Here is a 27,955-nt window from a genome sequence, read left to right on the forward strand (position 1 = left end):
TGCTTTCTTTTCCTATGGTCTCTGCAAATATTTAATTTTTAAAAAGAAAAAGAAAACAGGAAATGACCTTTCTGGTATATTTGGAAAACAATTTGGAGCTGTAATGGAATCTGCTGTGCGCTGAGGACTCAGCTGCAGACTTGGAACAGACTGTGTAGCTTTTGGCAGAGCTGGGGAGAATGAAACCGGGAGAAGGTGGCTCCCTCTGGGGAAACGGGCACCAGAGCAGGCACCTGCAGGAGCCACAGCCTTTGACCCTGGGCCACGTGGGAGAGTCTGGAAACCTGAGTAGAAGGCTCCTCTCTCTTGACAGGGCATTCAGGGTCAGGCTAGTGCCTCACAAGCTTCCAGACCCCAGGAAGGCACCAACACCTCCTGAGGGCGAGGAAGAGGGAGGGGGAATCACTCTTAGCACCTTAGGCTCCAGATAAGATAGATCTTAGATCACCATAGGCCAGATTGTCTGTTAGCTCTGCCTGGATCACCTTCCTCCAACTTTATTGTAGATTTCAGCCCAGGGTCACCCCCTCAAGGAGGCCTCCCTTTATTATTTATTTATTTATTTATTTGCTTGTTTATTTATTTATTTTTACCATATGATCTTTAACCAAACCACACAGAGAGCCTGTTTTCTTCTTCCCAGCACTTACCACAGCTGTGTGGTAGATTCATTTCCCTGGTCAGTACCTTTTTCTCTTTTCAAATTATAAATGTCTTTTTAGGCTTCAGTGTATACTCCATACCTGGCACAGTGCCTGCAGGGCTTACAGAAGGTGCTCAGAAGACAGAATAAATGGAATGTCAGCACTAAAGAGCCTTAGAGATTACTGTGTATCTCAACCTGGACGCTGAGGGAGAGGAAGGGACTCCCCAGCAGTCGCCCTCCTGCATGGAGACTGAGCCAGACCTTGGCCACCATTATGATGCAGGGCTGCACACCCTGTGGCCCTTTCTACCCTGGCTTCTAGAATATCACTCATTCATCAAATATTTATTGAGCTTCGACTATGTGCTAGGCCTCTCAGGTATAGCGGCACACATGCCAGCCAGGTCACCACTTTCGTGGAAGTTTCATTCTATTCAGCACCATAAAGCACAAAAGAAGGAAGTATTTAGGTTTTGGCCTTCTATGTATCATTAAACAGTAAAAAAAACAAAGGAGTTGAACAAAAATGTCAAAAGGACAGTTTTACTGATATCACCCAACAACAATGGACTATTCTCATGCTTTATTATTGATATGATCAGTGACCGGTGACTTCAAGGTGATCTGGGATTGTTTTCAGGATGTATTTGTAAATGAGAACAGCAAGATGGAAAACAATTTTCTGTTTTAAATAAGAAGAAAAAGGGAGGAAGGGAGGGGTGGAGTGATGGGACTTGTATATTGCATGGAGTATCTCTTGGAGGACATAAGACAGTGCTTGCCTAGGGAGGGTGCCTGTGAGAAGCTCTTTTCCTTTTCTATATTTTCTGTTTTACACCACATGCACACACAGTCAAAAATGAAATAATTTTAAAATAAAGTGAATGTAAAAATTAAGAAAATAGAAAAAGTATTTAAATCACTCATAATTGAATTACATAGTATTTTTTTAAAATATATTTTATTGATTTTATACAGAGAGGAAGGGAGAGAGATAGTTAGAAACATCAATGAGAGAGTCATCGATCAGCTGCCTCTTGCACACCCCCTACTGGGGATATGCCCGCAACCAAGGTACATGCCCTTGACCGGAATCGAACCCGGGACCCTTCAGTCCCCAAGCCAACGCTCTATCCATTGAGCCAAACCGGTCCCGGCTGAATTACATAGTATTAATATATGTGGCCACGTCATTGAGATTCTTTTTCATTTAATATGTGAACATTTCCCCATGTTTTTAAAAAATATTCACAAATAGTTTACTGCCTGAATAGTATTTCACTTGCATTAATTAAATATGTACAGACGTCTCTGTTGTCCATTTAGGAGCACATTTTGGTGTCTTTAAGTTTTGACTAGTATAAATAATACTGTGATGAACATCTTTGTACATTGATCTTCATGCACAACTGGGGTTATTTTCTTAGAATAAGTTATTGTAAGCTGATTTAGTAGACATACTGACTTCCAGGCTCAAGGATCAAGGGGAAATTGAGATTTCTTGATGCCTCTTGTCAAGTTACTCCCCAGAGAAGTCCTGACAGCTGAGACTCTTATGAACGGTCTGAGAATGACCAACTCAGAGGATTCTTTATTTCCACATTGGCTTTTGACTTTAAAGAACAGAGTGAGGGAAGAATACAAATGTTGAAGAAAAACAAAACAGTGTGCTTGCACTGCGGCCAGAGAGCCCCCAGACACAAACCCCAGGCCCACCTTTGGAACCGCTGTTCCCTGAGGGAATGCAGTGGGGCAGCCAGAGCTTGTCGGCCTGGGTGGTGGTTTCCAGCATTGGGCTTTGACCTTGGCACACTTCCCTCTCCAGCCAGGACGGTCAGCTTCCTGCACCAATTAGGCAGGCAGAAGCAGTTAGCCAGGCAGAGGCAGGAGCCAGTGCCCAGGGTGTCTGTTCCTTTTAGCTGGAGCCTGTACATCCCACCGTGTCAGTTCCTAGCGGTAACAGGCACGGACATCACAGCAGCCTACAGTGAACGGAGCCTTTCGCAATAGCCCGGAGAAGTCGTTTTATCGTCTCCACAGATAGGAAAAGAGGGGTGGTGGGAAGGCAGACAACCAATTCACATTTAATTTGAGGAGGAGTATTGAATGTCAGTTTTGTGCTGGTCAAGAGTCCAAGGATGGAGCAGCCAGAGCATGTGACTTAGCTGCCAGGATTAGGCTTTTCAGTCTGGCGTGGTGAAAATCTAAATAAAAATCCTTATTCTCCGGGAGCCAACACTCTAGTTCAGCGGTTTTCAACCTGTGGGTCATGACCCCTTCACAGGAATTGCCTAAGACATCCTGCATATCAGATATTTACAATTCATAACTAGCAAAATTACAGTTATGAAGTAGCAATGAAAATAATTTTATGGTTGGGGGTGACCACAACATGGGGAACTAAAGGGTCGCGGCATCAGGAAGGGTGAGAACCACTGCTCTGGTTGGAGGAAGGAGCACAGACTGCAGGGCGTGGGGAGATGGTGTGGTGCACAGGGCCTGCTCCTTCCTGCAGGCAACAGGCATGTCTGGGTAAGAGGCTGGGCCTATGAGCTCCAGGGGCCCAGGTGAGATCTTTCTGAGTCGTGGTTGTGGTTGTATATTTACCTCACTGACCCCAGAGAGCTGTTGGGACAGTTAAGTGAGGTATGGACAACAGAATGACTTGGTAAATATTACCTTATTGTCAGAATTATCATTTTCACACTCTGTTATTACTGCTATGCAGCAGGCCATTCCCCTGTTCTGAAGCTTTGGGCAGTTTACCCAGAGGGAGAGTGCAGGACTGAAACGTCTATGACCTGCAGAAGGAACCACTTCTGGGACTTCTGAGAGGTTTTTGTTGTTTCTTGCTGAGGAGACAAAGGACAACTAGGGCAATCTCTCAAGGCAGCCAAGGCCGGGCTGGGCGCGCCCTCTGCTGGAGCTTGGGGGGATTACCTTAGACAGAATGCTGCCCCGCCTTTAACAGATGGGGTAACAGGCGCTATCTTGCCCAAGGTCTGCACACAGGGTCCCTCTCTTTTTCCTACTAGTGGACACCTCCTTGTCTCCCATGCCTAGTAATCTTTGAGTGCCCCCAATTTATTCTTCAGGTGTCTCTTCTGAACTAGATACTGTGATGTCATTCTAGCCAGCCCTCTTCTCTCCTCCTCCCTTTCTCCTCTCTCCCCTTCTCTCTCACACACACAATCCCCAAAGCACTTACCGAGCCCCACCCTGGGCACTTCGGGGCACTTCTGCCAATGTCACTTACCTTCTGAAAGCATTACACAATGACTTGAACGGATAAAAACTTCTACCTTTACAAAAATATTGTCTTAGAAAGGAAAGTTCTTTTTAGTCCCAAAGAATCATACTTGACAGTTGCTTTTGTGTGTGTGTGTTTCGACTCCTATCTGCTATCTTTCACCACAGAAACTGGGTTTTATTTTAGGTGTTGTTTTGCAACCTACATTTTTGCAGTTAGCAAGGGTTCTGAGATAAACGATTATGTCAGTACAGGTCCATCTGGTGCATTTCTTTTTATGAATACTTTATAACTCATGTAATGCCTGGCTTCCTGCTGGACTTACAGGTGACCCCCTACGGTTCGCCATTACTGACCACCTGGGGCAAACATCCTCACACTACAGACACTGTCATTTTTCATATAATGGCAATACTTGTTGGTAAGGGTGCAGATAAATGGACAGTCTTGTGTGCTGCTAGTGGGAATATAAATAGAACAGCAATGAATTTATAAGGTTTTTTCCCCTCATTGTTTTTGTCATTACCAGTTGATTCTTGAACAATGTGTGGGTCGACTTTCATGCGTATTTTTAAATTGACCCACACATTTCAGACCTGCATTCTTCAGGGTCAACTGCCTGTTGGGAATCTGAGTATGCAGAGGCTGACTTTGGTTATATGCGGATTATTGACTGCATGGGCAGTCGGCACCCCTAACTGTCCCACTGTGCTTTTGGGAAGGTAACTTGGAAATGTGTCAAAACAATGTTTTAAAATTATTTCATCCTTCCATTTAGCTCAGCAATGCTAGGAATAAACTCTAAGGACTTACATAAAGACCTAGTAGTGTCTGTAATGGTGTGAAATTGGAAAGTACCTCCATGTTCTTTTCTTTTTATTATTTTCTTAATTTAATTTTTTAAAATTTCTTTATTAAGGTATCACATATTTGTCCTCATCCCCCCATTCCCATCCCCCACCCCTCCTCACTCATGCCTCCACCCCCCTGTTGTCCTTGACCTCTGGCTAGGCTCATATGTGTGTCCTCCATGTTCTTTTCTAGGGGACAGATCAAATCATGGTACAATAACATGTTGGAGAATGTTTCAAAGAGTAGGCTATAAAATATAATGTATAGTATGATCCCCACATAATTTTTCAAATGTATATGGCTCTTTATATGTATGGTTCTCTTCTCTCTCCAGTGTTTCCCAAAGTGTGGTACGCGTACCCCCAGGGGTACGGGAAGAGTTTGGTGGGGCTACGCGTTGCACTGGAGTTTGGTGGGGATATACACTGCACCATGCTTAGCTGCGCCTAATTCTACGTTCTCATGAGTATGAGGGGTACTCAGCGTTACGAAAATTATGTCAAAAGTTTGGGAAACACTGCTAGGCTATACAACTAACCAAGGTTAGTCACCAAATCTGTGGCCTTGACTTCTAATCTTCTACCTCTCCTCCCCATGCCATACCCCATCTCTCTTTGGCCTATTCTGCCTTTCCCCTTGAAGGGCTCACAGCATCTCTGAGTTAACATGGTAAAATGGAGCTCTGAATCTTCATCTGCCGTCATTCCCCAAAACACTCCCCCTCTCAGGAAACCACACTTCTGTCCACTTTTCATCTCAGAAAGCTCTCTTCCCCATCATTCAAACACCAGGTCCTGTTGATCCACCCTCCAAACTACATTTTTGTCAAGACATTGGTGTTGGAGACCAGAGCTGTGTCTTCCCTGCCAAATGCACCTGGACTCACTGCCCTCCCGCTCTTGTCCCCACAGGCCTGACGAACGATGCGACAGGCATGATGGAGGTCGAGTCCTCCTACTCGGACTTCATCTCCTGTGACCGGACAGGCCGTCGGAATGCGGTCCCTGACATCCAGGGAGACTCGGAGGCCGTGAGTGTGAGGAAGCTGGCTGGAGACATGGGCGAGCTGGCGCTGGAGGGGGCAGGTCAGAACCCTTCAGCACTTTGCACGTCTCCCTGTTTCCGCTGCTAGACAGCCGCCACCCAGCCCTGTGGCTGCCACCTCATGCCCAAGCTCAGATACCAGGTGCTCAGAGGGCCTTTCTCTGGCAGCTCCAATTGGCCCGTCCTGGTCACATGACTCCTCAGCACTCTGGCGAGGTCTCCTGGGTTTAAATATGAGCTCCAGGAGAGCAGGGGCCTCTGTTCTCTGGCAAGAGCAGGTGTCTGGCAACCACAGGCTGAATGAGTGGAGGAAACCATATCTGCTGTCCCCTCTGTGATGCCCCTCTCCCTCCCTCTTTCCCCTGAGTATAGAACAGAGATGACTTTGTGGGGGCATGGGCCGACTCTGTCATGTTATTTAATCTGGACAAGCTTGCTCACCAGCAAGTTAACAGAATGAGAACCTGGCTTCCCCCAGCAGCTGGCCCAAGGGACACAACCCACACCCCTTCTCTGTTCTGTCAGCACCCCCTTATGTGGCCCACACTCCCTACCCAGGCATATGAGCTCCATCCATCTCACCTGCTCACCTCAGCTCATCGTTCTCTCGTGGTGCTTCTGTTCTTAAAAGCCCCTTATGGGCTAAGCACCCTGCTTCCTATGCCCTGCCCTCCCTGGCTTTCCCCCTCATCCTCAGAAACCCAGCTGCTCTGCTGAGAGGCCTTCCCTGGCCACCCCTCTCCAGCAGGGGCAGGCACATCCTCTCGCCTCTAATCGCACTCAGCACAGTGCCCCTTCTCCAGCTGCGAGCTTCTCCCACACAGCATCTTTGTCTTGTGCCCGTGGTGCCTGGCAACATTTGGAACATGGTAGAGGTGCCTAGTCAATGGCTGTTCACTGTCCAGCTGCCACCTGGGCATGCTGCCAGGCCTCTGTACCCTCAGCTCTGGTGAGCTGTGTCAGTCTCCCTCTACCAGTTGCAGCCACTCGTCATGGGCCCAGACCCTTCTAAAACCTGTTCCACCCAATTCACAGTCTCTGAGGGGTCTCCTAGCAGGTGCATTTTCCTTCCAGGGTGCCTGGCATTAAAAAGGACCTGAGAAAGGAATAGTGCCCACTTCAAGGAAGTGAAGCCCTCATGGGGGAGTGCAGGCCAGACTGGCTGAGGAGCCCTGCTCTGAGCAGTTCTGCAGGCAGGCCCTCCGTGCTCAGTCCGGCACTTACCGAGGGAGCAGCAATCAGAGTCTGATCCTCCTGCTCAGAATGTTTGCTTAAAGCTTCCCGGAGATGGATGCACAGCATGCTAAGTGCAAACCTGTCTTCCCCGATACCTCCTCATGTGAGGAGCACAAACCTTTCTTTCCTTGGCCTTATACTGAGAACAGACAAGCCCTAAGGAATGAGGACACTGCCTGCCAGTGGGTAGCTGTGACACATCTTCAAAAGGGCCCAAAAGTCCCAAGGGTGCTGGTTGGAGAGGAAAGTGCTTAAGGCCCTTCTCCTCGGGCCAGGAGAGCCGGGACTGGCACAGAGGAAGCGTTACCATTGGCTGAGGCAGTCTCAGCACACCCCTTCATGAACAGGTAGAGGTGTCATCATCCTCACTTTAAGGACCAGGAAGCAGAGGCTCAGAGATTAAATGTTGTCCAGGATTCCACAGCAAGGAAACGGCAGAGCAGAGATTGCTATGGAATCTAACAAGATGCTTCCTACCTGCTGGGGCAGGAGGCTCAGGCCCAAATAAGGCATTGAAATGTGGGAAACTTGCCCAAAGTGCCATCTAAATTGTCAGGCTTCTGGAGGGGCCAGACGGACCCTCCGGGACCAAGCCTTTGTACGAGCACCATCCAGGATAGGAGGTAGCCTGGCAGAGAGACAGATGTCCAACTTCTGCCTGCACCACTGGCTCCTACTAACACCAGCTTCCCAAGACTCCTCAAGGGCAAAATGGTGCCGTGTGGATGGTGACAGGCCTTTATAAACCCCAGCGATGCTGCTTGGCAGGAGTTGAATTTCCTGGAAATGGCACTGGTTCCCTCCATCACTTGATCTCAGGCAAATCAATTCACGTCTCTGAGCCTCGGTCTTCTCACCTGTATCAAGCCCCTAATCACACCCCAGGCTGCTGGGTGGGTTATATGGCGCTTGGTATAGGGTGGTGGTTCTTAGTCTTGGGAATTAGCCTGAGGATGCAAAGACAGAGGCCAGAGAGGGAGGTTCGGCTGGTCTGGTGAGGACACCGCAGAATGAAACAGTCGTAGACTCCACCCCTAACCCTGATGCAGGCCATACCTTGGTACCCTCCTGCACTGGCCTGGTCTGATGCCTTTTTCTAATGCCCTTTGCTCTCTTATAAGAACTACCATTCTCTGAGCACCTGTGACTTGCTGGGACCTCCCGTGTGCCCTCTCCTCCTGGAGAACCTGCACAGCCCTTGATCCTTAACATCCCTTCGCCTGTTGCTTTTAGCATCCATCCATGATCCTGGCCTTTAAGTGAGTTAATGATGCTAGTAATGCCACGTGCATTTTCTTTGTGAGCATTGAAATGTTAGAGACAAGGCTCCAGTTCCCTCCGGCTGCCACCACCTCTCAGCCGGCTCCTTTCCTGCACCCAGGGCTCATCCTCTGTTACCATTTTGGCTGGCCCTCCCCTCTCTCCTTGTGTGCTTTACGTTTGTGTATATGTTCCTCTTCCCCTTCTCTCCAGACGGACAGGCGGGGGCAGGTGCCCCAGACAAGGAGGCTAGCAACCAGCCTGCGAGCAGTGACGGGACCACCTCATCTTGAGTCTGACCTTGCCCAAGGAGGCTGGAAGAGAGACCTGCTTCCCCACCTGGACAGGGAGCCCTGGCACTGGCCCAACAGCCTCTTCTGAGCCCCGTGTTCCAGGCAAGCAAGGTCAGCCTGAGGCACCCCAGAGGCCCTCACCCTGGGAAGGCCCTCTGCCCACACCCACAGGCTCCATGCTGCCACCTCCTCACCGTGCCCAGGTACACTTCTAAGACACTGTAACCACAGGATGTTATTTATTCACTGGGCACTGGGCCTCGGGGGCTGGGGCCTGCTCACCCGGGGGAGCGGCCCACCCACAGCAGCTCCTCTCCTGGGCAGCCTGGGCAGGCACCATGGCCCAGTTCTGCCCCCTCGTCTCCAAAACCAATCGTCTCGGTCAAGACCTTCTGATCCCGTCCCTTTTTTAAAAAAGAAACTTTAAAAAATTGTAAACCCTTTTCAGCAGAGAAGGAAGGAGCTGACAATTCACTTTTTTTGTGAAAGCCATTTTAATCTAAATTCCGCGCCATTTTAATCTAAATTCCGCGCATCTACGCAGCTCTGAGGTTCCCTCCTGGAGCTTTACAGATCCAGTTTTAGGGAAGGGATTTTCATGCTCAAAACTACCTGATCAACTCTGTCCTTCCTTTCTACCAAGATAAATAACACCTGGGACCCAGGAAATAAACGCTGGTGATTTGTGTGACTGGTTTAAGATTCTTTCTTCTCCGTTAAACAGCACAAGCAGGGGCTCGGCCACGTCCACAGCTGGCTGTGGTCCATTGCTGCCACAGTAAGAAAATGCCTGAGCAGAAGCTGGTGTCCGAGGACCTTCTTCCCTCTCACCCGTCCAGCTTCAGGAACCCAAAAGGAAGGTTTCCCCTTAAAACCTGGAACGGGAGGGGCTGAGAGTCCAGGGAGCCTGTAAGCAGAGGACTCCTCGGGAGAAGCCTGGCTGCTTCGGGAGGGAGGGCAGGCGAGGGCCTCCCCCAGCACGGGAGCTCTGGCTGCCCAGTCACAGCCGCCACTGGACAGGCTGCCCTAGCCGCTCCTCTCTCACCCCACCCACTGGTCCCGCCCAAGACCACGCATCACGTGCTGCCCAACACCAGCCCTTGGCTACTTTATTGAACACCAGCTTTTCCACATAAATCACCAGAGGAGGAGGGCTTCACCAGAGGAGGGGCTTGATCATGCCACGCTGTGGTCGGCGGGGGCACACAGGCTTCAGGTAGCAGCAGTGCCGACTATGGAAATCATGGTCTTCCCCGAGGAGGAAAGGTGGCTCACTCGGCCCCCAGAGCTAAGAAGTCTCCATCCATGGGGCGCGGCTCGGGGGGGCGGCGGCCAAAACGCCTTCACGGCTGCCGCTCTGCTGGCCGGGTCAGAGAAGCAGACGGTTAGGCAAGTCCCAGCCTCCAGGGCATAAATCACAGCGTCAGAGCCACAGGCGTCCCCTGCGGAGACCTAGAGCCCGAGAATGCCAACGCCACGCAGGAAGGAGCAGAACAGCTAAGACCTTCAGAAATTCTCCCCCTCAGACCAGCCTCCAAACAGCATTTACAGAAAATAGGCCGGGCCGAAACCAGTTTGGCTCAGTGGATAGAGCGTCGTCCTGCGGACTGAAAGGTCCCGGGTTCGATTCTGGTCAAGGGCATGTATCTGGGTTGTGGGCACATCTCCAGTAGGAGGTGTGCAAGAGGCAGCTGATCGATAATTCTCTCTCATTGATGTTTCTAACTCTCTATCCCTCTCCTTTCCTCTCTATAAAAAAATCAATTTAAAAAAATAAAATAAAAAAACTTTAAGAAAAAAAGAAAATAGGCCGGGGTGAAAGGCTGCCCAGCCAGGGCCTGTGCCCAGGCATCATTGCAAGTCTTGGTGCTGCCCCAGAGAGGGTGTCTCGCCGGGGGCCCCCCAGAAAGCTACACGAGCCAGGCAGTCAGCAGCCCAGAAGCGCAGACGAGAACATACCTGCAGGTGGTATCCCATAGGCTTTATAGAGCAGATTCAGTAGCTCCTTCTTTTCACCTTCTGGGAGGAAACTGGACTTGGCCGCATTGATATTCTGGAAGGGCCAGAATGGCAGACAACATGGAACCAGAGAATGTGGAAGGGACCCCGGGGCAATCTAGTGATGGTCCACTCTCTTCACTGAATGTGGGCAGGTGATTAAGCTCGGAGAGGAAGGTGAAGGTGAATAACTGCCAGGGCAGAGACCGTGCGGGTTTGTGATCTCGGCGTGGCACTCTAGCCCAGCCAGTGTGGCTCGGTGGTTGAGCATCAACCTATGAGCCAAGAGGTCATGGTTCGATTACTGGTCAGGGCATATGCCTGGGTTGTGGGCTCAGTCCCCAGTGTGGGGCATGTAGGAGGCAACCAATTAATGATTCTCTTATATCATTGATGTTTCTTCTCCTTTTCCTTTCCTCTTTAAAATCAATAAAAATATATTTTAAGAAAAAAATTTTAAGTGGCACTCCATGATACGGTAATGTGAGAACGAAGTTGGAGAAACTTTGAGAGGCAGGGTGGGATGTAGGGGGCCAAAGAGATAGTCCTGCAGAGACAGGCTCGGGAAGTGTAACATCTAAAAATCAAGAGCTCAACCCTGGGTCTGTGAACGGCTTGAAAGTGCAGGATTTTATAGCCGACTTGGGGAGAGGGTGGATGGTTTTCATCAGAGTCTTTGAGGGCAAGCAAAGGATGAAACACCTGGTCCCCAGGCCAGGATGTCCCCCTGGGGAAGGCATCTAACTCTAGGTCTGGCTTGGCCTATTAAGGTAAACCCACTCCTCACCCTCGGAGGTTCCAGGCCCTGCAGGCCTCACAGTCCCGGAGCCCAGGGCCCACACCCACTCACCAGTCTCTTAAACTCTTCTTCGGTAAAGCCCATCTTCTCTTTGGTCATCTTGTAGTCAGTTTCCAGGGTGGACTTGAAGATGAGCGGGTCATCCGTGTTTAGTGAGTAGTTAGCCTTGTCCCTCTTGAATCTGGATGTGGGGGAAGAGCCTCCCCTTACTCTCCTGAGAGCAGTCGCTGCAGATTGACCCCGCCACCTTCCTTGAGCCTCACATCTTTAAATAGCCTGGGAGGTCCCCTCAGGCAGAGGAAGAAGCAAATTAGAGAACTTGGGTGACCTGTGCAAGGCCACATGACTAGGAGCTCAAGCCAGAGCCAGGCATCGGTAGGAAAGGGGAGACACACAGCACCCTCCTCCAGCTACCACCCTCTCTAGCCATCCCCTTCACAGCCAACGTTCTGGGAGGATTGTCAGTGCCCTAGCCCTAGCCCAACTCTAACCGTCCTCAATCCCGCCGGGCTCTGCTTCTCAAGAAACTCATGGCACGGTCCCTGCCCACGGCCCGAGCCCCATGACCTTCCAGCTCCTCCTGCACGCGGCTCGTGCAGAATTCTGCACTGTGGACTGTTCATGGGACCCTTTCCCTCGAATCCTCAGACACCACACTGTGGCTTTCCTCCTGCCTGCTCCCAAACTGTCACTTCCTCCTGGGTCCTCTCGTAGGCCCTCTTCCTCCCCATCTTCGTAGGCCATCACTTCTCCCTTCAGCCCCCATGTCTGGGTAGATGGCTCTTGAATTTTTCCACAGCCCACAGGTTGTGTGCCCATGTGCCTCCAAGAACCTCCCGGATGAGCCACGGTACTGCACACTCCTCTCCTAAAGCTGAGCTCAGCACCCCCTTGTCATCAATGTCGGAGCCCGAGCCAGTGCTGTCCTGACCGTGATCACCCCGAGTTCTTGCCGTCCTCATCCTGGGTCAGGGGCTGGTGGCTATGCCCTCCCAAGGCCTGATGCCACCCCCAGGGCTTAGCCAGAGGACAGTCTGAAGACTGGCCATGGCTGTGCGTTGGACTGCGGGGTGGAAGCAGTGGAGGGTGGGACAGGCCTTCAGGGAAAAGCTTCAGGGCGGTGCTTGTGGGAATGCCCAGAGGAGCCCAGAGAGCCCACGTGAGCAGGAGGCACCCATCCTGACCCTTGGAGGCAGAGTCTGGAGTGCCCGTTTCTCTGGGGCAGCAGGACATCCTGGTATAGCCCAATGGGCTGCAGGCCCCAGCTCTGCTATGTCGTCAGGTTACAGCACACCCGAGCTTTGGAGTCCTCGTGTGTAAGACAAGGATGGTAACTCTGCTTCCCAAGGATTCCGACAGACTTTGTATCAGGAGACTCAGCCCAGCCGGTGCCCGGTCCCTGCGTTTTTCCGCCACCCTGGGCCCTCCTGGTTCAAGACTGAACCCGCCCCAGGGGCGAGCCTCACCGGACGACGGCGTGCTCCGTGTTCGGGTTCCAGGCGCCCGTGAGGTAGCTGGACCAGGGGCACACCTGGAAGAGCAAGCAGGCATGCGGCTGGCATAGACATCCCAGGGTGCCCGGCCTGCACCCCCCGTCCCGGGCCTGGAGCCACCGGTCCCGGCCATGGTCACACGGCCTCCCTGTTGCCGACTCCCATGAGCCATCTTCCAGCACCACCTGGCAGCTTGAGGGCCCACCCCTTCCGCTCCCAGGCCCCTCCTAGCTTCCCACCTCGAAGTGCATGTTCCTCTCCAGCAGCCTCTTGTACAGGGCCTCGTCCTCCACGGTGTGGTAGCCGTGCCCCACCCGCTCCGTATGGAGCCTGTCCACAGCCTGCAGGGATGCAGATGGAGTCCAGTGAGGGGGGTCGGGTGTAGGGAGAGGGCCCGCACCCCGCCGGCCGCCGGCCGCCTCACCTCTTGCACCACCTCTGCGGAGCCAACCTCCCCGGCGTGGACTGTGCGGTGAATGCCGTTCTTCACAGCCTCCTGGAAGGGCAAGAGCCGGTGCTGGGTGCCTCGGGGCGGGCCCTGGGGTGCCCCCCGCAGGCTCAGGGAAGTGAGGAACATGGCCAAGGTCAAATAGCCGGGAAGTGACTGTCCGGAGCCCCACTCCCAACCTGCACCTCGCTCCTTCCACAGAAGGCTGAGCCCTCTGCCCGGACAGGCCGGCGAAGAGACCATCTCGCTTAAGGTCACAGCAAGTCACAGGCAGAAAGACTCCCAACAGCAAGTGGGGTCTTGTCTTTCTACCAAATTCACACCCCGAGGGCCCGCAGGCCCAATGAGAGGCCTGGGAACCCAGGAGACCTCACTCTGAGCAGCCGTGCGACGGCTCCCGGCTGTGCGCAGAGCCACGCTGCTTTCTCCCGGAGCCTCCACGGCCAGTCCCCGCTCCGTCCCCCAGGACCCACCTCGTAGGCCTTCAGGTGTCCAGAGAAGAGGCTGCTCCCTACGATGGTCTCATCCCCAGCCAGATCGATGCCCACCACAGTCTGGTGCCTGTACTTCTTACACAGCTCCACCACCTCGGGGGACCAGTCTGCGGGCGAGACGCCCCAGGGGCTCTGTCAGGAGCCGCTGCTGGGGAACGAGCTTCCCGGACGAGCGCCTGCTTGCTGCCCCACCACACTCACCCTCCACACGAGGCCAGCACGAAAGAGGGCCCAGAGTGCCATCTTCAAATCCCGACTGCCACAGCCTAACCACATGGCCTCAGCAAACTTCCTCTCAGAGACGCACCACCAGCGACTGCACAGGGTCAGCAAGGCTGTGCCCAGATGCTGTGTGGAGCACCCAGGGCAGAGCCTGGGCTCGGTGCACGACCATGGCCAATATGGCCATTCTCTCCATGGTCCCCACAGCAGCCCTCAAGGTGGGCTCCTCCCCACTTAGACGAGGAGAGGGGGGCCCACAGTTTCACATTTAAATCTAACACGTGACTCGCTGGCATTACTCACCCTATTGCTAAGGAACCAGGGACTCTTAACCGGCAAACTCATTGCTGAGTGTTTTAAAATGAGTGGAAAATCACAGGCCTTGAAACCAAATGGCCTTGGGTTCAAATCAGAGCTTTTTGCCTTCCTGATGGAAGAGCAAGAGCTTCCCCTCTCAGTTTCCTCATCTGTCAAATGGGATCAACAACGGCAGTCTCACAGGCTGCTGCGAGGATTGGAGGACATTCAGGTGAGTCGCTATGTGCAGGCAGGCTGCACTGACGTTGCTGTGGCCCTCACTGCTCACAGTGGACAGCGTGCGCCTGAGGTCAGGGAGGGATGGGACTTGCCCACGGTCACACAGTGGGGCTCTGCACCTCGGACGTCCCCTGGAGGCTTGATCAGTGTCAGTCACAAGGGAGACCCCTCAGGTCCCCGAAGTCAGACCTACTCATAGTCCTGCAGCCTGAACCACAGGAGGCCTAGCCCACAGGGTCTCGAGGGGCGAACGGTGGGCTGACCAGAGCCTGGCTTAGCTCGTTTTCCGTGGTTCAGGCTCCCTTGGTTTTGAACCGCCTGCAGGTCAGGCGGCTGTGTGCCTGGTCTCCCAGGGAGAAAAGTGCTGCCAGAAGCCCTGAGCCTGCCCAGGAAGACTCCGACGACTTCAGGAAGCCCTGAGGTGCAGCTGATGGGCTCAAGGGGATACCGGGTGGCAGGGGCACACCCCAGCACCGGCCGGGAGGTTGGGGCTGGTAAGATGCGCAGCCCAGGGCAGGGCCGAGGTCACACTCACTGGGCTCGTGGCGCATGCAGCAGAGGATGGACCGCACCTTCACCTTGAAGTCTCGCTCTCCCTCCTGCAGGCCCTGGTTCACTAGGTGCACCACCTCGTCCGGGCTGATGTCCCCTCTGTGTGGAGAGAGGAGTAGGGATGGGCCAGGGACAAAGGAAGGTCTGAAGGACAGCCCTGGGACTGGGTCAGAGGAGGGGAGGAGGGGGAGGAAAGTCCCCTCACCAGCCCACAGCCTCTAAGAGAACACTGAGGGAGCCGGCCCAAGCACTAGCACACTCCCTCCGGCTTCATTGGAACTGCCGGCACTTCCAGACCTAGAGAGGGGGGTGGTGTGTGTGTGTGTGTGTGTGTGTGTGTGTGTGTATGTGTGTGTGTGGTGGGGGTGGCTCAGACACTCTCAGCCCTGCCTCCAGGTGGGGAGTACTGCTGAGCTCACCGCGTGTGAGTCCCACCTGTTCTGTGTCAGTCACGGCTAGAAGGGGCAGAGTGGCTGGGTGACAGCACTTCTAGATCCCTGAGGTCCAGGCAAGCAGCAGGAATGGGCCAGACTCACTCCAGTTACGGGGTCAGAGCAGGACCCTGGAAGTCACTGGGTAAGTAGTGACTGCAGGCCTGTGTCTAGGATTAGGGGTGACAAATGCCAAAGGCTTTCTCCCAAAGTTAAAGCATAAGCCCAGGTGAGGGGTGGGAACCCTCTCAGGACCGAGTGAAGCCCATCTTCCCAAGGCCGCAGACCAGATCAGGTGGATGGGGGGGGGGGAATGGGGCAAGATCAAAGTCTTCCTGGGTCGGGGCCTCCCAGCAGTCTGTCCCTCAGGCCCCAGCCCCTCTGCACAGTCACTCACTTCGCCTGGTTCCAGGGGATCGGCTCCACTTTGTCGTTGGCCAGCAGGTGCGGGCTGTAACGCACCTCCACGTACGCCACGCCCTCCTTGGCCTTCATCTCAACGAACTCATAGGCGACCCTTTTGATGGCCTCCCGGCAGCCCCTGGGAAGAGAAGGGAAGGAAAGGGAGCCCTTGGGACAGCCCTCTCCAGTGTCCTTCCAGCTCCAGGAACAAGTCTGGCCCAACCCTTGGCAGATCGAACCACTCTGGCCCCGATCCTTCTCCTCCGGTGCCAAGCTCTGGGCCTCTGCTGGAGAAGATCCTAGAAGCACGGCCAGTCCTGTCAGTTCTGCTTCCAACCTGGCAGTTCTCATCCCCTTCACTCTGGTTCTCTCCCGCCGTCTAACTGGTCTCCACACCTCCCTGTGCCTTTCCTCACAGCAGACAGAGCGGCCTACAAATCAGAGCATAAAGCATAACGCTCCCCTGCTCTACAGCCTGAGGGCTCCTCTCCTGTGAAACGAAATCCCCGTCTGTATAACTCCCTCCCCTCCCCAGCTCTTTCTGTCAAAGGGACAGTCAAGCTTGTTCCCACATCTGGGCCTTTGTGCCTGCAGCTTCCCAGCCTCCATGTCTTTCACCAGATCGTCCTGTGCTCCCTCTCCTGCTCCACTCCAGCCTCACCTCCTCAGAGAGGCCGCCCTGACCGACCGCCCCTTCCCCTGAACATCACTGGTTTATTAGCCAGTTTTCATCTCCCTTCCCAGTGAGTGTGGCCATGGCACAAGGGCTCCTCCATCTGTCTTGACACTGATAGCTCCCTCAGCCGCGGCCAGAACCTAGGACACAGCGGCCCCTCGCTGTCTGCTGAGTGATGGATGTAGGCCAGCAGGGAAGAGAAATAAGAGAGAAGGACATACACGGGCCACCAGAGCAAAAATAGACACGTGGGATTGCATCACCTGGAGGCTGCACGGCGGAGGAAACCCAGCAGGGAGAGGAGAAGGCTTGCCAACCGGATGCCTGCTAAGGGACTAATAGCCAAAAAATACAAAGAAATCCTAAAGCCTGGTGGGCGTGGCTCCGGGTTGAGTGTCCATCTATGAGCCAGGAGGTCATGGTTTGATTCCCGGGCAGGGCACAAGCCTAGGTTGTGGGCTCAGTCCCCAGTGTGCGGTGTGCAGGAGGCAGCCAATCAGTGATTCCCTTTCATCATTGATGTTTCTAGCTCTCCCTCTCCTTTCCCCTCTGAAATCAATAAAAATATATTTTTAAAAAGAGAGAAAAGGACACAGATGGACAAATGTGGAGGGAACTCTGGGGTAGGGAAGATATCTGGGACTCAGACTTGAACCCTGGTTCCCACACTTATCTGCTGCGTAACCCGTTAGTCACCTCTGACACATCCCCCGAAGGGCTATTGAGGACAGGTCAGTTAAACATAAAACTCATCTGAGTCAGTGCTTGGGACAGAACAGACATGCTCAGTGGTTTAGCTGTCATTTCTGAATGTGGGCTCCAGCAGCAAGGCGCAAACTAACCTGCAGGGCCACTGTGAGTGTGACCAGATGGCAGGGGACCTGCTTCGCTGGGAGTTTCCGCTAGGTTACTAGAAAGCAGACTGAGAGGTGCCCTGCGGAAATGGGCAGCCATGGGAAATCCCCAGGGGCGGGGCCAGCCCCGGGAGGGGGCGGGGCCAGCCCTGGGAGGGGGCGGGGCCAGCCCTGGGGCGCCAGCTGGCCTCCCAGGGAGAGGATCCTTATCTCCCCATGGCTGGGGGGTCCTTCCACACTGCTCTGAGGGCAGGAGATACAGCAAACGGAGCAAACAAAATCCCTGCCCTCACAGAGCCCACAGCCTAGCAAGAGGGACAGGGAAGGAAAGAAGATAAATAAACATTCCGGTCAGATGGTGAGTTTTATGGGTACACACCCGTAAAGCGGGGCCAGGGGAAGGTGTGGGGCAGGGGCTGCAGTTTTCAGTGGTGTGATCAGGGAAGTCCACACTGAGAGAGGGACGTGAGCAGAGACGTGAAGGCGAGGAAGTGAGTGGAGTGCTGGGGCCTCTAAGGAACAGCATACAGGCAGAGGGAACAGCAACGGCAGGGCACCCGAGGTCCAGGGGCGAGTGCTGCCCGACGTGGCTGGAGAGGGGGAGCCAAGCGGCGAGTGGCAAGCGCGGGGGGGCTTCCGTGTGACCCCAGTGCGTGCTGCAAGGGGGTGAAAAGTCAGAGTCTCCAGGGCCATGGCCCCAAACAGCCAGGCAGCTCTGCAGGAGGTGCTGCCTAGCGGCCTGGGTGGGCTGGGCCTTCAGGGACCTGGGCCTCTCTGTCTCAGGGCCAGGAGAGGGGCCTAGGCCTGCTCGCACGTTCTGGTGTGGCGGCAGGGGCCTCCAGGGAGGTGGTGTGTGTCTGCTTACCGGAGGCGAGGACTGGGACACTCGGTGCCTTCCAGGCTGAGCCCACAGGCTTCCAGCAACAAGTCCTTGCCACACACCGTCCTTCCCAAGGACTGCTCCTACCTGCTTTGCCACTTACCCAGCCAATGCCTCTGCTCTGCCTCACACACCTTCACCCTCCTCCAAGCCTTTCCTCAAGCCTAGCCCTCTGGACAACATCACACCCTCTCTATCCCACAGTTCCTCCTCCAGGCAGCCCTTCCTGACTGCTCCCGCCCCCGTGTCTCTCCCTGCCCCCAGACGACTACAGAAAGCATAGTTCTGTGAGCTGTGCAACTATGATGTTCATCTATGAGAGAGCCTGCTATGAAAGAAAATGGAAGGAATGCAACGTGACATAAAAGCACCAGGGTGGCGGCTGCCTCCACAGCGAGGGGGGGGTGCGAGGACAGCACGGTGTCCAGCCCAAACTCCAGCCCCGGGTGGCAGACGGATCACAAGGCCACCGTGTGAATGAGGGGCCTGAGGACCAGGAGAATGTGCCCAACATCACGTCATGAGACTGAGACAAGGACCTGTGTTCCTAACCCCCACATTGTGTCCCTTCTCTATAGAAATTGGATTTCAGTCCATCACACCCACTTTCCAGAGAGGAAAATCAAGGCCCAAAGGCACGGAGAGAGTCCAGCGAGTATACACAATGGCGAACAGCGGAGCTGGGGCCTCCGCCCCACGCGCGGAAGTGCAGGCCTGGGGCTGGCAGGATGGACTCTGACCAGGGCCCGAGGCGGGGGACTCACGCGATGACAGGCATGTAGTAGTTGAACTTGGCCAGGAAGCACGGGAGGGTGAGTGGCTTGTCCATGCCAATGATGTTCTTCAGCTCCTCAGCTGTGTTAGCAGGGAGGGGGATGCCTCTCTTCCTGAGGACAGAGCATGAGGGTGACGGACTGCCCCTGGGGAAGACAACTCCCCAGGGGCCACAGCTGGAAGCCTGAGATCCTCTCCATCCAACTCCACCCATTGGACAGATGGGAAAACTGAGGCCCAGCACATACACAACCAGGATCAGAGTCCTCCCAGCACCTCCTGTCCCCAAGGCCATGACCAGCCAGCGGATTTCCAGGGGCGGGGGCACCTGGGGTTAAAGTCTGTTTGTGTGCATGGACAAGTGCCGGGCACAGGGACGGTGCCAGGGCAGCAAGCCCACAACTTTGCCTCAGCCTGAGTGTGGGTACAGCCAACTGGCCCTGCGCCAGCTCAGGGGTTAGGAGGGGCAATAACTACGGGGCAGGGGCAGGGGCAGGAGCAGAGGCCCTCCCTCCTCTGCTCTCTCGCAGACCAACTTATCAGAGAGGCTTGCAGACCCAGTGTGTGGGGAGGGGGCCGGGGGCTGGCTGTCGACCTCAGAGGCCTTCCTCTCCCGGCCCTCAGCCCCCACTCGGGGACACGGCCACCCCAGGAAGGCCTTGCTGAGGACAGCCCTCCGCCGGAGCCTCCTCATCTCGGCAGCACCTCCGCCTCCGGGCCAGGGCATTGGGTTCGGCTGGGCCGGCGATGCCCTATCTCCTCTGCTCATCCTGGCTCACGGGTCGCCCTGCGCGGCAGTTTTCCCAGTTTTTAGATAAAAGAGACACCAGGCAGTCAAGAAACACTTCTACCACGAGGGACACAACAAGAGACAAAGGAGTTCTGAGGAAACTAAAAAAGCGGCAAACAAAAAGGAACCGGAACCTAAAATGCAAATCCTCCAGGAGATGAAAGGAACAGCGTCATTGGAACAGGAGCCTCGCTTTTTACAAGGGGACATTTCGAGAGTAAGAAAGAGCTGCTGGACATTTAAAGAATATGGCGGCAGCCATTGGGAGGAAACGAAAGGGATGGGAAATTCTCCAGCGAGTAGAACAATTCTCCAGCAAGTAGAACAAAAGACAAGGTGATAAAAAACAAAAAACAAAAAAACAAAAACAAAAACAAAAAACAAACGGTAAAGAAAATTAGATGATTGAATCAGAACTGGACAGTGCTGACTTACATCTTTCATGGCTTCTGTCATTCAAATATTAACATGTTTTCCTACAAAAATACCTGTGTGTTCTTTTAAAATATTTTATTGCTTTTTTACAGAGAGGAAGAGAGAGGGATAGAGAAACATGGATCAGCTGCCTCCCGCACACTCCCTACTGGGGATATGCCCGCAAGCAAGGCGCATGCCCCTGACCTGAATCAAACCCGGAACCCTTCAGTCCGCAGGCCGATGCTCTATCCACTGAGCCAAGCCAGTTACGGTTAAATTCCTGTTTCTTAAGACCATAAATATGCCTTCCTCTCCTCCGGGTGGCTCCAGCCCCTCTGAGTGTCCAGTGGGTATCACCCTGGTCCACCACCAGCCCAGCGGCCAGCCCAGCACGTCTCCTCACTGGCCCGCATCCCTGCCCGACGCCAAGCCCAGTGCCCACTGAGCCTCTCCCCTGCTGGCCAGCCTGCCCCAGAGTCACCCTCTCAAGCCGCCCCCAGGCCCAGGCCGCCCCCAGGCCCGGCGTGGAGCATGGACCCAGGCTTTGGAGTTCGAAGCCCAGGCCCCTGTATGTGCCACCCCACCCCAGGCAGGAGCTGTGCCCTCTGAGGCCCTCCATGTCCTTGTCAGCAAGACTCAGGGCGTCTTCTGTTTGCAGGCACAGAGACACACACAGGAGGCTCTTTCCGTGTCCTGGGTATCACAGCAGGCTCTGAAGCCAGGGGGCCGGGGTGTGCACCCAGCTCCGTCGTAAAGGCTGGGTGGCCTTGGGCCCATTACCCACCCTCTCTGTGCCCACTAGGTCTGGTTCGTGTGAGAAACATCGGCTGTGGAATAACCAAGGAGCAGAGTAGGTCAGAGCTGCCTTCGGAGCACAGTAGGGCCATACGCAGACTGGCTTGACCCTGAGCAGGAGGGCGAGCTGCACAGACAGGTTGTAAGACATTGTCCTGACTACAGTGCTGTGAGGACGGTAGAGGGGTGAGGCCAGAGTGGACCCTGGAGTCCCGTCCTGAGGCCTTTGTGGTAGTCGAGGTGAGGGGCTGGCGGCGGCTCAGACCAGTGGTGACAGAGCGAGGACAGCCAGACTGGGACTGGGCCTTAGAGAATGAGGGGATGGGGTCTCGGGAGGAGCCTGGGAAAGTCAGGAGATGGACCCACAGGAAGAAGAGATGTGTGAAAACAAAATCAATGGAGGCCTCCATCAGAGGCAGAAAAGGGGCCACGGGCTTTGGCCTGGGGGTAGGCTGCAGGCCAGACACTCCCCTCCTCCATCTCTCCCTCTCCTCAGCCCGGGCCTACCCCCACCAGGGAGTCCTCCAGGGCTGCCCTTGCTGGAGTCCCCCCAACTCCCTGCTCCCCTGCCTCCGACCTCGAGGTCAAACTCCACCAGCATCCCACCCCTCTCCAGGGCCAAGACTGCGCCCAGACTCCAGGCGACAGGCAGACGGGAAGTCCAACCAGTCACCTGCAACGGTGGCTCCTGGCCTCCCCCGCCCTGGCGTCTCGCCTCCTGGCTGCGATTCCGAGTGCTCTCTGACCCCTCCGCCAGCACCAATTAGATCCCATCTTGGCCTCCGATAACCCACCCCAACGGCCTCGCCGGGCCCTGTGGCAAGGCTGGCGCTCAACAGTCAAAAGGACAGGCAGAGATAAGCCGGGTGCGTGACCCCATTAGCAGAGCCACTGGTTGTGATTAATGACACTGAGCTCATTCAGTGCCTTGCTGGAGCCCCGAGTTTGACTTATACCCCGGGTGGCAGGGTCCGGGCAAGGGCGGGCCCCGGTCACAGCTGTGCTTACTAGACAAGTGCCTTCAGCTACCGTGACTCAGTTTCCTTTATATCCGTAACACAGGCGTCCCAAGGGATCCGGACGTTGTTGGCAGGCAGTGAATGCACACACACACACACACACACACACGCACACACACAGCTAAATAACGAGACCAACAGCAGGACCGCTGGCGTGGACAGACGGAGCGGCTCCTGCAGAGCTGGCTCGGGGAGCAGGAGCGATGCCCATAGGGCCCGGCTGACTCCAGGAGCAGCAGCTCCTCCTGGAGCCCTGAGGGCAGGCGGGTCCTTCCGGCTCCACCAGAAGGCGAGTTGGCCGCACTGTGAGGAGCGCAGTCTGCCCAGGGAGGGGCGCCCACCTCCCCAGTCAGCTCTGAGGAAGGCCTCTTCTCACCCTCACCCCAGAGGCCAAGGTCACAGCGAGGAAACTGTCTGGACTTGACTCCAGATCCACTGGCCTTCAAAGCCTCTGTGCTCATAGGTGCAGGGCCCAAGAGGGGCCACCATGGGCCCCGAGGTGTGGGGAGGGGGCAGACCTCCCTCACGGGGGCGGGGGCACAGGGACCCTTTGGCCGCCAGCAGCCAGGGGGCTGCGGCAGGAGGTGGTGCTCTCCCATGGAAGGTGCGGAGAGTTGGGACCAGAAGCTGCTTCACGTCTCCCGGAGGCTGTTTCCATGGGGATGTGGGGAACGCTCTGGGGGTCAGCTGACCCCATAAACTCTGGACTCTGCCACTGCCTTTGTGTCTCTGAACCTGCTCTCCCTCAGCGAGATGGGGATGGTGAGAGCCTCCTCCTGGGGGGTGTCACCTGCCACCAGTTCTCTGTCAGAACAGTGACTGGCTTGGCCCCACGAACTGCTTCCACATGTGTGTGTGTGTGTGTGTGTGTGTGTGTGTGTGTCCGTATGTAAGGTGGCATATGCTCCCCTTGGCTCACCTGGAAATAGGAAGACAAAAATCAAAGGCGCCGAAGGCAGGAGACATGGGCTGTGGGTCTCCAGCTCAGAGACCCTTCCGGCCGGGGGCTGGCAGATCCCCAGGGAGACGGGAAGGAGCAGCAACCCAGGATGCTCTGAGTCCTCAGACTGGGGGGAAGGCCTCGCATCCGCGGACTTACCTGCCGTAGTATAAGATCGTTTCAGGCTTAAACGATCCATCCAGGTGGACATGCAACTCTACCTGCAAGGGACAAAGAGAAGAGAGAGAACACACCCAATGAATGGGGAGGCCCTTCAGAGTCAGTGTTCACTCACCACGATGACCATTCGCCACCCATCACTGAGCGCGCGCACGCACACGCACACACGTACACCAGCACTGACGTCCACACACACCATTGTGACTAATCCTTACCTGTGGGTGGGCCTGTTTCTCTCTCTCTCTCTCTCTCTCCTCTTATGCTGAGAACACTGAGGTTCAGAGAGGTTAAGTAACTTGTCCACCGCCACACAGCAAGCCAGTGCTGGAAGCCAGTGCTGGAAGCAGGAACCCAACCCAGGCCTGTGTGCTTCCCACAGCCAGTTAACAGAACCAGAATTCTAACCTGAGCCCAATCCCTACAGACCAGGACAGCCATGGTCCCGCAGGAGCCACCGAGCCCAGCCACAAGGGCAGTCCTGCTCTCAGACAACTCTCTACACAAACTCCAGTGATCACACAACGGGCTGACACACTTCCTGGGCCAGCGAGCCACGGGACGCATTTCAAAAATCCCGCTCCTTGCTCCAAAGCAGGTGTGGCTCAAGCACAGCTTCTCAGGGGTGGTATGAAAGCAGCCCCAGGTCCTCCCGGGACTCTGGAAACCACACTAGATGCTCGTCCATCTGGCTGATTGTCCCCACAAGCAACGCTCTGCACACCGAGCCAGGAGCCAAGGACCGGGGCTGGGACACGGCCTCTCGGCCCTGCCCTTCCTCTGGCTGCGTGACTATGACACCACACTCAGCGGCGGGGGCTGCCTCCCTGGCCAAGACCAATGGGGAGGGCCCAGAAACGAGTGTCGGAGGGTCTGCACGGCCCACCAGCAGCCCTGCCGCTGGGTGTCTCAGGCGCTGAGGACAGGAGGGCGCCTTTGGCATCTGCTGGTCCAGCCCCGGAGGAAACGGTTCCTGCGTCCGGGGATCCGAGAACTCCCTGCCATCTCCACCAGGGTGGGGCCAGTTCTGGAACTTGGGGACGAGGACAAGCAAGTGGCTGCCTTGGCTGGGGAGGCGACTGGGCATCTGGGACACACACGCGAGCTGCCTGCCGCAGAGGAACTCTACCCAGGCCCGCCTTTCAGCAGGACGTCCGTCTGATCGATCGTCAGAGCTCTCAGCGGCCATCCAGCCGGCTCGGGGCCAGGGGGCACCCACACCCAACCTCGGGGCGTACCGAGCTGCTGGTTCCCGGCCTACAGAGGCTCAGTGCCACGCAGTCAAATGCTTACCGGGTTCCCCTAGAATGCTCAGCATTGGGAACTCTGATGCCTCCAGTCCAGGGACCTGCCAGTCAGCTGTGTGACTCTGGACAGGGCACCCCACCTCTCTGAGCCTCCATTTTCTTATCCTTAAGGCTGCCCATGGGGTGAGGACCCAGCTGTGGTTAAAGCTGGAATCCCAGCTCCTCTCCTTGCTCCCTGGGAGGCCTGGGGTCCCCACCGGCCCAAAGGGAAGGTACAGGCCTCCCTCCTGCTTGGGGAGGGCTAACCACGTTAAAGCATGCAGTGTGCTTTGCACGGAGCAAACGCTAAACAATCCTCAACCTCGAGGCCTTCATTCCCAAACATTCGAGGCCCCGCTGGGTGTGGCAGTGGAGCGGTGAGCTAATTAGGACGCCACTCCTATGACGCTTACAGCCCCGCCAGGGAGAGAGGCAGAGGCGTCACAGCCATAGAGGGCCAACCAGAGCCATGGCAACTCCTTGGGAAGCAAAAGCACAGCCCCGGGAAAGAGCCAACACGAGAAAGAGCCTGGCCCGGCCGGCAGGCGGGCAGTGGCTTCCCGGAGGAAGCAGACCTCCGGCTGAGACCCGAGGAGGAAGATGGGAACACAGGCAGAGAGAACAGGCAGGGCCGTGAGGAGAGTGTGGTGCAGGGGTTGCGGAGGGGGAGGAGGGGTTTGGGACTGGAGAGGTGCCGGGCCGCCCCCTCCTCCGCCCTCCCTCTAGGAAGAGCAGAGACAGAGACGTGTCCCGGGGACGGAGGATGCAGGGCCCTGGCCCAGAAGGGGTTCCCACCCCGCGGGCCAGGAGCACTGGGGCTCTGGAAAGTCAGAAGCCTGTGCCCTCCAAGTCAATTCCAGCTCAGCCTTGGGGTGGGCCCGGGCACAGGGGTTTGTTTTGAACATTAAGGCCGAGACGGAGAAGCCCTGCCCTCCGGCTACCACCCCCGAGGCCCGCGTGGGCAGGATCCACACGGGAGGAGGGGAGCCAGGAGCAGAGGGAAGGACACGGAGGCACTCTGGTGCATGTGGACGGAAACACAAGAGAACTGGATTCCTTTTCCAGGCGGAAGTGACGTGCATTTCTTTTTCGTGTTCAAACGATGACGGAGGAGTTGCATGAGGTTCGGAAGGCGGGCCAGGTTAGAAGGTGAGACCAGAGCACCTCCGAGTTCCCCGGGGGCAGGGAGCCTGGGGTGCCCCGGGGCTGCTGCCCCTGGGGGACGGCCCATGAGGCTCCCTCTGCCCGAGCCCTCCCGTGCGCTTCCCTCCCGCCGCGCGGACACGTCCAGGATGGCAGCCGCCCATCGCCTGCGCCCCTCAGGACTGTGACGAGCAGACTGTGACGGGCATGTCACACGAACAAGCATGGACACCTCTGGCCCGGCCGGCCTGGCTCCGTGGTTAAGCATTGACCTATGTACCAGGAGGTCAAGGTCTGATTCCCGGTCAGGGCACATGCCCAGGTTGCAGGCTCAGTCCCCAGGGTGGGGCATGCAAGATGCAGCTGATCAATGACTCTCTCTCATCATTGATGTTTCTCTCTCCCTCTCCTGTCCTCTCTGAAATCAATAAAAATATATTAAAAAAAAAAAAAAAAAAAAAAAAAAAAAAGAGACTGCCACCTCTGCCACCTTACCCCTGGGGATGTTGGTTACTGCAGCAGGCCGGAGTCTATCCTTTCAGAACTCATTGTACCAACAGAGGTGGGAAAAGGAGCCAAAGGCCTGAGGAAAAGAAACACACAAGGGGGTGAGGAGAGGGTGTTGAGGGGAGGGGTGGAGGGCAGCAACGCAAAGTGTTTAGAAAAGATCGCTTTGTGTGGGGGGAATGGGAGGGGATAGGGGAATTAGTGGGGGGAGGAGGAGAAGGACAGAGAGCTGTTCCGGAGGGAACTGCAGGTGCTAAGCAATCAGGGGACGAATTGGTTCAAGTACAGAGAATGGTGGTGGTGAGAGATGAAGCCAGAGAGAGTCCGGGGGTGGAAGGCAGGGGGACCCCCAGATAACAATGAAGGGGTCCTCTGATGTTTCAAAGGGGGAGTGATCTTCTCAAAGCGTTTTCTGCTGGTGCGTGGCAAGCCGGTTGGCGGGAGGCAGAACGGAGGACTGAGGGCTGGCTCGGGGTCCGGACGGGAGATGAGCAGTGGCCAGAATTCCTACGGCATCACCCAGCAGGTGCTCAGGAAGCTCGAGCTGCCGGCACTGGGTGCGTGGCCGGAGGTTGCAGAAGGCCCTGGGAGGGAGCAGGCAGAGCCCAGCCGCTCGCCGTGCCCACAGGGGCCGCCTCCTTGTGGGAGAAGCAGAGGCAGAAGCCACCTCCTCGAGCAGCCCAAGCTCAGGCAGGCCTCCCACTGAACCTTCTGGAAAACTGCCATGGAGAAGTGTCACCCAGATAACAGTGGGGTGCAAGGTCAGAGACTGCAGTGGGGGCCCTGCTCCGCGGGGCCCACTCAGGGAAAAGGAGTAGGTGCTGGACCACCCGCAGGCATGATCTTACTTCATCCTGACAACCTGGGAGGGTGGGATGTCACTCCTATCTTACAGAGGGGGAAACCGAGGCAAAGAAATCTCTAAGGACATAGTCAGTCAGTGATGGAATCAGGATTTGAACCCACGTCTGAGTCTTGAGCTCCCACAGGCTTAGCCTCAGGTGTAAATGCAGCAGAAGGAACAGCAGCTGCCGGCTAGCAGGCCCTTGGTCTCATTTGTCTCAGCCCCTCGGCAGAGCTGCACACGAGCTCCATCGGGACTTGCCAAGCTCAACCTGGAGAAATGCAGTGACCTTCCCAGGGCCACGCTGATCCACGGCGGCCGAGCGGGGCTGGAACCCAAGTCTCTCCAACTCCACGCCCACGTCCTGCCAGGGCCACACACCTCCCTGGCACTGCGCCAGGCCTCCTGGGAAGACTCCCGGGCCCCGTCCCCTGCTCCTGCTCTCCGGGAGGCTGACTCACAAGCAGAACTGCAGGAAATCCTCCCAGATTTGAGCAGGAAGCATCCCCAGTAACCAACAAACATTTACCTCGGGCCCCCTGGGGAAACACGCAGCCCCTCAGGAGGTGCCAGCCAGACACTCGAGGCGCGGGCGGTGCGCTCACTGGCCCAGGCTCCCCCAAGGGGGCAGCAGCGGAGCCAGGACGAGGACCCAGGCTGGGTTCCTGGGCTGTCCCCTCCCGGGCTTTCCCCAATCGCTGTTCTTTCCCTCAGGGTTTCCCAAGCACATGGCTGTTTGTTTCCCATCCACCAGTTTTAGAATTCCCTCACCAGGCCTCTTTCCCCGCCATTAGTTTCCTGGGAGCAGAGACTGTGCCCTCATGCTGTACCCTGGGTGCAGCACAGCAGACAGTGCTCAGCAGGTGCCGAGACCAGGGTGGCCTCCTCATCTCCCT

At 55.8% G+C, this 27,955-nt stretch overlaps 2 protein-coding genes across 5 annotated transcripts in view; one reads left to right on the forward strand and one right to left on the reverse strand.

Annotated features, from left to right (window-relative positions):
• PKIG (cAMP-dependent protein kinase inhibitor gamma) overlaps positions 1-9,272 on the forward strand; it is a 27,757-nt gene extending 18,485 nt beyond the window's left edge. Inside the window, exons 3-4 of the mRNA XM_036418832.2 lie at positions 5,660-5,833; positions 8,502-9,272. Of these exons, the coding sequence (XP_036274725.1) occupies positions 5,683-5,833; positions 8,502-8,581 (231 nt within the window). The 5' untranslated portion in view covers positions 5,660-5,682 and the 3' untranslated portion in view covers positions 8,582-9,272. The remainder of the gene's footprint in view (positions 1-5,659; positions 5,834-8,501) is intronic.
• ADA (adenosine deaminase) overlaps positions 9,092-27,955 on the reverse strand; it is a 24,490-nt gene continuing 5,626 nt past the window's right edge. The window contains exons 2-12 of one of the 4 annotated variants that reach the window (XM_045574446.1): positions 23,262-23,323; positions 19,132-19,254; positions 15,953-16,096; positions 15,108-15,223; positions 13,793-13,920; positions 13,296-13,367; positions 13,111-13,212; positions 12,845-12,909; positions 11,430-11,559; positions 10,541-10,634; positions 9,092-9,938 (exon numbers count right to left, since the gene is read on the reverse strand). In XM_045574446.1, the coding sequence (XP_045430402.1) occupies positions 9,925-9,938; positions 10,541-10,634; positions 11,430-11,559; positions 12,845-12,909; positions 13,111-13,212; positions 13,296-13,367; positions 13,793-13,920; positions 15,108-15,223; positions 15,953-16,096; positions 19,132-19,254; positions 23,262-23,323 (1,050 nt within the window). In that variant the 3' untranslated portion in view covers positions 9,092-9,924. Of the gene's footprint in view, positions 9,942-10,403; positions 10,635-11,429; positions 11,560-12,844; positions 12,910-13,110; positions 13,213-13,295; positions 13,368-13,792; positions 13,921-15,107; positions 15,224-15,952; positions 16,097-19,131; positions 19,255-23,261; positions 23,324-27,955 lie in introns of those variants that run through there. The other 3 variants (XM_045574445.1, XM_036418831.2, XM_045574447.1) reach the window with 3 other exon arrangements.

This window comes from Pipistrellus kuhlii, unplaced genomic scaffold (assembly GCF_014108245.1).
Source record: "Pipistrellus kuhlii isolate mPipKuh1 unplaced genomic scaffold, mPipKuh1.p scaffold_m20_p_6, whole genome shotgun sequence".
Lineage (NCBI taxonomy): Eukaryota > Metazoa > Chordata > Mammalia > Chiroptera > Vespertilionidae > Pipistrellus > Pipistrellus kuhlii.